Source organism: Pipistrellus hanaki (assembly GCF_964339955.1).
Source record: "Pipistrellus hanaki genome assembly, chromosome: 1".
NCBI lineage: Eukaryota > Metazoa > Chordata > Mammalia > Chiroptera > Vespertilionidae > Pipistrellus > Pipistrellus hanaki.
In genome coordinates this window covers 42,519,293-42,529,450 of record NC_140503.1, presented here as the reverse complement: position 1 = coordinate 42,529,450, position 10,158 = coordinate 42,519,293, and the positions used below count along the sequence as shown (strand labels likewise).

At 42.6% G+C, this 10,158-nt stretch overlaps 1 protein-coding gene across 1 annotated transcript; it reads right to left on the bottom strand.

Moving 5' to 3' along the window:
- Nucleotides 1–2,411: 2,411 nt before the first annotated feature.
- Nucleotides 2,412–2,964, bottom strand: LOC311626242 (DNA-directed RNA polymerases I, II, and III subunit RPABC2-like). Its single transcript, XM_084891311.1, has one exon. The coding sequence runs from the start codon at nucleotides 2,895–2,897 to the stop codon at nucleotides 2,514–2,516; it is 384 nt and encodes a 127-aa protein (XP_084747437.1). The 5' UTR covers nucleotides 2,898–2,964; the 3' UTR covers nucleotides 2,412–2,513.
- Between the last annotated feature and the right edge of the window lie 7,194 nt (nucleotides 2,965–10,158).

Below are 10,158 nucleotides of genomic sequence, written 5' to 3'. Positions count from 1 at the left end.
ACTGTTGATTTTTGTTGTTCCACTATTTCCACCCCATCCTAGAGATGGGGTGGAAATAGTGGATCCTAGCGATTTGTCTAAAGACATGTTAAAAAACCTACAATTTGATAGAAAATAGCTTTGTTAAAATAAAGAATTAACAAAAACTAGATCTTCATGTATTTGTAAGATTTTAGGCATCATGGAATGACTCTACAACTCTGCACATAGAATAGTTGCCTCTTTTCTCTTTTATTTTAATACCTGATATGTTTTTAGCTATTTTTTTTAAAAAAAGCTATTTGTAGGTTTTCCCATATGTTTACCAGTTCTCTTGCTCACAATTGCTTTTGGCACCCACTCCTTCCTTCAGAGTTCGGTTTCTTTCTCCCTAAGTATATAATTTAATAGCTCATTCAGCAAGAACCTGTAAAAAATAAACTTTCAGTCTTTTTATGTCTGGAAATTGTTTTTCTTTTGCTGAGTGGAGGGACGAGGAGAAGAGGCCCACATGGACCCTGGACTCAGGGCAGTTGGAGCAGTGTCACTGTCTGACTATTCATCAAGGGCACTGACTACTTTTCCCTGAAATTGTAAAAAAAAAAAAAATTAAAAAATGACAGCACAACAATAGCCATCTGGTGTGAATGAATCAAAATTATACCTATTTCTTTAGTCAGATCAGAAAAAAAAATATTTGTGTGTGTCACAGAATTTAGTAATTAGTTTATTTGGGTCGTGAGCTAAAAAAATAAATAAATAAAAAAAATTAAAAATGTTTAAAATTGCTGACCTAGACTATCAGCTCTTTTATTCTCTCACTCAAGAAATTTCCAGGGGAGCTTGGCCAGTGTGGCCCAGTGGTTGAGTATCGACCTATGAACTAGGTGGTTGAGATTGAATTCCTGGTCCGGACACATACCCAGGTTTCTAGCTTGATCTCCAGTACGGGGCATGCAGGACACAGCCAATCAATGATTCTCTCTCATCATTGATGTTTCTATCTCTCTCTCCCTCTCCCTTCCTCTTTAAAATCAATAATATATATATATTAAATAATAATATATATATTAAAAAAAAAAAAAAGAAATTTCCAGAGATCATTTGAGATCTTGCTCCCCAGCAGATGTCATCAGTTTTGCTCAAATAAACTCATAAAAATTCTCTACAGGTTTGGATGTTTTAAAGAAAGTTATTTTTAAATTGCTTTAGATTGTTTCTAATATCTTGAATTGTGGTGTGTGTGTGTGTGTGTGTGTGTGTGTGTGTGGTGTGGTGTGTGTGTGTGGTGTGTGTGTGTGTGGTGTGTGTGTGTGTGTGTGGTGTGTGTGTGTGTGTGGTGTGTGTGTGTGTGTGTATGTGGTGTGTGTGTGGTGGTATATGAATAAATTAGACCTTTCATCTAGTGTATATAGGCACAGAATCAATAGAATGGACTTCAACGTTTTAAAATGCCTCATTTTTCTTAAAGTAGTTTTCAGTTCCATATTTCAATTTTGTTTCAAAGCAGTAAAAACTGAGCTCTTACTTTCATTCATTTACCTTGTTGTAAAAAGTAGAGTGTGCTGTTTTAAATTAAGTCAACAGTTCAATACTAAGGGGATTTTTTCCTGCCTTCTCTATCAGCTGTTGCTGTTTCGCCTCCGGAAGGAAAGGCACTGAGACCTGAAGAAAGGACTTCTTGTCTGTAATTTACAGACTTGATTGGGAAACACTGTGAATTACGCTTGCCCTGAATAAATTTTAATGATTCACTGCTTGTTGGGGATTTAGAAACGATTGATTCATGTTCTGCCCTAAGGATGTTGCCTCTTTCTGCTGAGGGCTGGGTTTGGGTTTCCACTCTGCCTACAGGCAGACCATTGCCCACTTTTTACTCTAGAGTGCATGGAAATTTTCCTGAGGTGTCGCAGGCAAAGTTTTGATACAGAGTTAAATATAGTTACACATCTTTTCCTCAAATGTTACCTAATTAGATCAAACATTCCAGAGAAATGAGAGATTTCTCTGTTATCAGATAACTAGAGGTCCGGTACACAAATTCGTACACGGGTAGAGTCCCTCTGCCTGGCCGAGATCAAGGCCTATGAGGGGGCTGGCCATCTGGAGGGAAAGACCATGGGAGGTTGGCTGACTGCCCCCCTGATTGGGCCAATTGGGGGTTCGGCAGCTGGGGGGAGGGGCCGTGGGAGGTTGGCTGGCCTTGCGGGGAGGGGCTGCAGGAGATTGGCCGACTTGGGGCAAGGGTTAGCTATGGAAATGCACTGACCACCAGTCACTATGATGTGCACTGACCACCAGGGGTCAGACGCTACATTGAGCGCCTGATCCCTGGTGGGCAGTGCACATCATAGTGACTGGTCGACTGGTTATTCCGGTCATTTTAGTCATTCGGTTGAAACAGTCACTTTGGCTTTTATTTTTTATTTTATTTATTTATTTATTTTTTTTGAAAGGTTAATAGTTTATTATTTACACGGGCAGAGTGTGGGAACAGGAGGTGGGGGGAGGCGCAGTTGGAAGATGAGTCCAGCTCAGTCCGTGATGATGAGCTCGTCTACCCCCCAGACTTCATAGCTGCCATCAGGCAGGTAGGGCCGGATGATGATGGGGATCTTTCGGGCCTTGAGCTCTTTCATAGAGATAAGCAAGGGATCTGTCTCCTCCTCCAGCTCCACCATCACGGCGGCACACATCGCGATCTGGAGTGCTCGGGTGCCCAGCACGCGGGCTCGCTCATACTTGGTCATGTATGGTGTGGTGATCCGCTTCTGGTTGGCCTGCGGTCGCTCTCCAGAGGGGAGGATCTCCACATTCTCCTGGCCCTCCTCCTCAGCATTCTCCAAGTCATCTTGTCCTTCATCCTCCTCCACATCATCAAAGTCGTCGCCATCAAAATTGTCCTCATTGTCTGACATGACGCCTGCGCCCCGGCGACCCGGCTCCGCGCCCCACACCCGCGCCGAGACCCCGAAACGCGCGCCTCCGCCTCGCCCAGCACAACGCGACCTCTCCACTTTGGCTTTTATATATAGGTAGAAATGTTTGAGACCTGCACTATCTAATAAGGAAGTCACTAACCCATAAGTGACACTTGAAGTGTAATCAGTTCAGATTGAGATGCATTGTAAATGTAAGATACAGTGTATGAAAAAAATGTAAAATGTCAATGATAATTATTATATAGACTGAGTGGCCAGATTATTGTGATCTCTGAACGCATAATAATCTTACCACTCAGTGTATATCCTATATAATAAAAGGCTAATATGCAAATTGTCCCCTTGACCAGGAGTTCGACCAGCAGGCAGGCCAGCCAACTGCCATGTCCCCTCCCGCTGGCCAGGCTGGCCAGAGCCCACCCATGCACAAATTCATGCACCGGGCCTCTAGTACACACACACACACACACACACACACACACACACACACATTAGAGGCCCAGTATGTGAAATTTGTGCATGGGGGAGGGGGGGAAAGGGTGTCCCTCAGCCTGGCCTGCACCCTCTCCAATCTGGGACCTCTTGGGGAATAACTGGCAGTAAGACATCCCTCTCACAATCCAGAACTGCTGGCTCCTAACCACTCACCTGCCTGTCTGATTGCCCCTAACTGCTTCTGCCTACCAGCTTGATAGTCTCTAACTGCTCCCCTGCTGACTTGATTGCCCCTAACCACCTCTGCCTTGGCCCCACACACTCAGGATTCCCTCCTCCAGCCAACCACAGGCACCCAGGATCTGGGCTTCCCTCCCTCTGGTCAACCATAGGCACCCAGGCTGGCTACAGCCGCAGGGGATGGTGGGCAGGTGGCTTCACCTGGGCTGCAGCCACAAGTGCTGGCACCCAGGACTGCGGGTTGGCTACATCTCTGTCTCCTGGGTCACAGCCAGCCCCAGGTACTGGTGCCTGGGACTGCGGGGTGGGAGGCTTCTCCATCTACCAGGCTGTAGCCAGCCGCAGGTGCTGGCACCTGGACCGCAGGCAGCGGCTTCTCCGTTTTCCCTAGGATGCAGTGTGGGTGACTTCTCCAGCTGACTGTGGCCTAGGATCACAAGGCAGGCGGCTTCTTTGTCTCCCGGGCTTCAGCCAGCCTCAGGTGCTGGTGCCAGACTTCTTCAACTCCCACAGGTTTGGAGTAGCTGGGGGGAAGGGCTGCTGCCATCTTTTCAGGTTAATTTGCATATTCACTCCTGATTGGATGGTGGGTGTAGTGGAGGTATGGTCAATTTGCATCTTTCTCTTTTATTAGTGTAGATATATACACTGAGTGGCCAGATTATTATGCATTCAGAGATCATAATAATCTGGCCATTCAGGGTAGATTATATGTTGAAATGACAAAGTTTTGGATATATGTTGTATTAAATGATTTATGTTAATATTGCCTGTTTCTCTTTAGTTTTTTAAAAATGTGACTAACTAGAAATTTTGAAATTACTTATGTCTATTTTATTCCTATTGGACAGCGCTGCTACAGTCCTATGAACAGAGAACCCCAAAAGCACTCTAATAAGAACATCTGTCATTTTCCCCTGTACTTTTCATCCACCATTTTTTTTTACAATGTCATAAATTTTGGTGTGAGGTAATGCTGTACACTGCAATGCACATAAATGTACAGGGTGAGTCTCACATGGGTGAGGTTTTAATGGTAGCATAAAAGGTGAAAGTTGAATATAGTTAAAATTACCCTTGAAAATCTCTTAGGAAGGCTTCAGGATGTCCCTGACACCTGTCTTTGATTAAGTTCGACCAGACCACTTTTTGTCTACTATTAGGGTGGATCTTTTTTTCTTCAGTGAGACAAGTTGACCTAGTTGGTTTGTTTTTTGGTGACACACCATAGGGGGGAAAAAGTCATAATGAAGCATAATTACATTTGGTGGGTGGGGTTGGGACTTTGTGGACATATGAATTGGGGAGTGGAGATGTCACAGGTTGTGACCTCCAGAAAGCAGACAACTGAATGCGTTTAGCATTGGGGACATTTATTTTTTTAAATGCTATTGGCATCAAGACCACTGGGAGTGAGTGGTGGAGAGCGGGAATGAGTACAGAAAAATGTTGAGTTGTACTGCAGGCACAGATACAGCCTCAATCAGCCCTAGAAGGAGCTCTGGACCAAAAATGTCCCTAAAGAACTGTCCCAACAGTAAACTGAAGTGACCAGGCCTTAACACCCCAACTTCAATGATATGGGCTGCCCTGGAAAGGGTATAACTATGGATGAGGTGGCTCTGCAATTCCTGGAAGGCTGACAGCTGAAGGCTGTCTCTAAGCAACACTACCACAGCTGGGGCAACAGGTCCTTCCTTGGAAGGAGATTCGCACAGTGCATTTAAGGTGTCACCATAGAGATTGTTTTCCTTTACTACCCAGCATCCATTTCACCCTTCAAAACTGAACACTGAATGCCTTCTGAGAAATTACTTCTTTCACAGCAGGGGCCTTCTTTTATTAAAATATATTTTTATTGATTTCAGATAGGAAGGAAGAGAGAGAGAGAAACATCAATGATGAGAGGGAATCATTAACTACCTCCTACACGCCCCCTACTGGGGATTGAGACTGCAACCGGAGCATGTCCTATTGACTGGAATAGAACCTGGGACCCTTTAGCCTACATGCTGATGCTCTATCCAGTGAGCTAAACCAGCGAGGACTCGGGCCTTCTTTATGGGATAGTAAATTATATGCCCTGCCCTTCTTCTGAAGTTCAAGATCAACTGAAGTCTCTTTCCATGAACTTTTGAATTTTGAACAAAATGAAAGAAGGATGAAAAAAAGGTTCACACTTTCACACTGCAGGATGGAGTCATCCTTGTCCTAGTTCCAGCTCTGTTTTCTGCAGATCCATATTCATTCTGTGAGCTGTTCCATATACCTCTAATTAATGCTCGCCTTTATTTTGATGAATTTAGCCAATTTCTTTTGTTTGCAACCAAATAACCCTAATTAATGCTGGCTCCACCACATTGAAGTATATGATCTTGAATAAGTATCTCTGAGTCTTGGTTTTCTCACCTGCAATTTAGTACAATAAAATCTACCTTGCAGGGCAGAGCCAGGGTAAGAGATAGTGTATTGGACCAGAATTGTAATGAATAGTCTAAGCCTTAGACTCTAAGGGGTTATAAAACGAATGAGAGGGTGAAAAGGGGGGACATATGTAATACTTTCAACAATAAGATTTAAAATAAATAAGATTAATGAGGACTATCTCTGGCCCTACAGTTTATAATGTCAAATGCCATATCTGGTAAACATGGGAACATGGGAAATGCCACATTTCTCTTTTGGGACTGGGCTTCATTCTGCCTCCGCTATACTGCTCTTCTCTAAAGGGCAGAGGGGGTGACACCATTCCTGACACTGCAGCATAAATTAATGTAATGAGGAAGGAGATACGTAATCTGTCTTCCAAGGAAAGTTGGACCAACAGACAATTAGATGGAAAGTTACAAAAAATAAAATATGTCTGCCCTGACTGCTGTGGCTCAGTGGGTTGGAGCATCATTCCCTATACCAAAAGATGGCAGATTCAATTCCTCGGCAGGGCACATACTCAGGTTGAGGGTTCGATCTCCTGTTATGGCACATGCAGGAGGAACCTTTATTGGTTTCTCTTTCTCTCTCTCTCCCACTCTATCTCAAAAATAAATAATAAAATCTGTCCAAGGGAGTTTATAGAAAAATCCTTTTTAAAAGCTAATATTGGAGCCCTAGCCAGTTTGGCCCAGTGGACAAAGCATCGGCCCACAGATTGAAGGGTCCCAGGTTCAATTCCAGTCAAGGGCATGTACCTTGGTTGCAGGTTCAATCCCTGGCGCTGGTCAGGGCACATGTGGAAGGCAGCCAATCAATGTGTTCCTCTTTCTTTCTCTCTCTTTCTCTCTCTCTCTCTCTCTCTCTCTCTCTCTCTCTCTCTCTCTCTCTCTCTCGCTACTGTTATACATCATAATGAAAATATCTATGTTTTCTGAGGAACCGCTGCTGTAGAGCCTAAGACCATTGGAAAAGACAGATATTTACATTACAATTTGTTAACAGTTGCAAAATTACAGTTATGAAGTAGCAACAAAAATAATTTTATGTTTGGGGGTCACCACAACATGAGGAACTGTATTAAAGGATCTTGGCATTAGAAAGGTTGAGAACTACTGTCATAGGGGTTGTCATTTCTTGGACGTGTATGAAAATAAACAAGTTAACTTTGGTCTAGAAAATGAGCCAGCCTACAGAAATTCTGGGAGGCTGTCAGGAAATAGGCAAATCTCCTCAGAATGACAGGAATTCTGAGAAGACAATCTTGTGCCACTATCTGTCCTTTTTCCTGACCTTCTGTTTCCTGTTTTGTTTTGTTGGTGTGTGTGTGTGTGTGTGTGTGTGTGTGTGTGTGTGTGTTTGTTGTTGTTGTTGTTAATCATCGCCCAAGGATATTTTTTACATTGATTTTTAGAGAGAGTATAAGGGAGGGTAAAGGGAGAAGAGAGAGAGAGAGAGAGAGAGAGAGAGAGAGAGAGAGAGAGAGAGAGAGAAATCGGTTGCCTTCCACAGGAGCCCTGATTAGGTGACTAGGGTGGGAATGGAACCTGCAGCCCAGGTGTGTGCCCTTGGCTGGGAATTGTACCCAAGACCCTTCAGTGTGAGGGCTATCACTCTAATCATTTAGAAACACCGCCCAGGGCTGTTTCCTGTTTTTATCCACTTTTTCAAAAAAACAGATCTAGTTTCTTTTAATTTTGTGCATGCATTAAGATATACATAACACCTGGCCCATGTGGCTTAGTTGGTTGAGCATCGTCCTATGCAACAGGAGGTAACTGATTTGATTCCCAGTCAGGGCACATGCCTGGGTTCTGGGTTGTGAGTGTGCAAGAGGTGGCCAATAGATTTTCTGACTCTTTCCCTCTCCCTTCCTCTTTCTGAAATTGATAAAAAATATTTTTTAATAAAAATACATAATATAAAGTAAACCATTTTCATTGGTTCAGTGACATAAAATTTATTCATGATGTGCAACCATCACCACTATACATTTGCAGAATTTTTAAATCATTCTAAATGGAAACTCTGCACCCATTAAACAATAGTTCTCCATTCCTTTGTACTTTCTGTCTCAGAATTTACTCATTCTAGGGACCTCATATAAGTGAAATCATACAGTATTTGTCCTTTTGTACAGGCTTATTTCACTTAGCAGAATGTTTTCAAGGTTCACCATGATGTAGCATGTATCAAAATTTCATTTCTTGAGGCTGACTGATATTCCATTGTATGTATATACCACATTTTGTTTATCTATTCATCTGTTGATGAAACTTGTATTGTTTCCGTCTTTTGGTTACTTATTTCATGTCTTTAAAAAAATATATTCCCCTAGCCAATGTGGCTCAGTAGATTATTTGGCTTTTCCAGCTTTCTTTTCTTTTTCTTTTTTTTTTAATTTAGATTATTTATTGTTTAAAGTATTACATAAGCCTTCTTTCCCCTCAGTGACCTTTCCACTAACACCCCCCAACCCCCAGCATATGCCCTCACCACCTCACTGTGTCCATTGGTCATGCTCATATGCATGCATACAGTCCTCTGGCTGATCTCTTATCCCTTCACCCACTGCCTTCCCTCATAGGTTGGACAGTCTATTCAATGCTTCTATGACTCTGGTTCTATTTTTGTTCATCAGTTTATGTTGTTCATTATATGTAGAACACTTCCATACAATATTTTATTGTAGCTATTTTACTCCTTATTTCATCTTGATTCTTGCATATGGTGTTGATTTTCTCATCCATTCAGTTTATGAACTGTATGGCCCTTATTTTGAGTTCTTTTTCTGACATATTGCATACCTCCGTTTATTTAGTTTCTTTTCTGGTGATTCCTCCTTTTCTTTCCTTTTGGGGTTGTTCTTCTGCGTCCCCATTTCTGCTCTCACCAAAGGATCTAGATGTTGAGTCACTTGGGGCCTGTTGCTGCAGCAGTGGGCCTGATGGTGGGTTGCATGGTGGTGATGGCAGCTGCTCCTTGGGCGGTCTTGAGTGGCAGCTGATCATCAGGCGGTCATGGGCAGCAATTGTTCCATGGGCAGTCGTGGGCAGAGGCTGTTCCACACATGGTTGCAGTGGCTGCTGCTGGCATGACTTTTCGTGCAGTCACTGCTGTGGCTGCTCCTTGGGCAGTCATTAAAGTGAAGGTTTCCAGATACTCCAGCCCTATTTTCTTATGTTCTTACGTCTTTGATGAGGAATTAAGGACTCCAACCAAGGCTACAGAAGACACTAGCCAGTGTCTTGAAGCTGATCATTAGCCCAGTTTACTTTTTCTTTTCTTTTCTTTTCTTTTCTTTTCTTTTATTTTATTTTATTATTTTATTTTTTTAAAATATATTTTATTGATTTTTTTTTTGACCCCCTCCCTCCCTCCCACACATCCCCTCCCTCCCCAGAGTTTTGTGTCCATTGGTTGCACTTATATGCATGTATACAAGTCCTTCGGTTGATCTATTATCTCCCCCAGATCTTCCTCCCCTCCCCGCTGTAATTTGACAGTCTACTTGTTGATATACTGTCTCTATATCTATCTTATGGTTCATCAGTTTATAATGTTCTTTATTATCCACAAATGAGTGAGGTCAGTTTACTTTTTCTTAAGACCACGTTTATTCAATCACCCCTCATTCCACAAATGTTTGATGGCTCCCCCAAAGTGTTTAGAAGCATGCTAGTGAGTATTCCATGGAAAAAGAGTTCTGTGGTCTGATGAATCTGGTAAACGCTGTTTTAACACAGTTAAAAAAAAAAAAAAAAAAAAGATTTCTTCAAAGTGGAAGAGCTAGTCTTTAAAGTGGCAATATGCTAAGTGTCAAGGTAAAATAGGTCCAAATCTGTAAGACTAATTTTTATCCTCATCTGAGGATATGTTTATTCATTTTAGAGAGAGAGAAGGGAGAGACAGAAAGAAACAATGTGAGAGAGAAACACCAATTGGTTGCCTTCTCATATGCACCCTGACTAGGGATTGAACTTGAAACCTGTTAGTGTGTACTGGAGGATGCTGCAACCAACTGAGCCACCTGACCAGGGCTGTAAGAATTTCAACTGAGCCACCTGACCAGGGCTGTAAGAATTTCAACTGAGCCACCTGACCAGGGCTGTAAGAATTTCAACTGAGCCAC

Excerpts from the sequence above, each read along its gene's own strand:
- LOC311626242 (XM_084891311.1), bottom strand. The coding sequence starts at position 2,897 with ATGTCAGACAATGAGGACAATTTTGATGGCGACGACTTTGATGATGTG.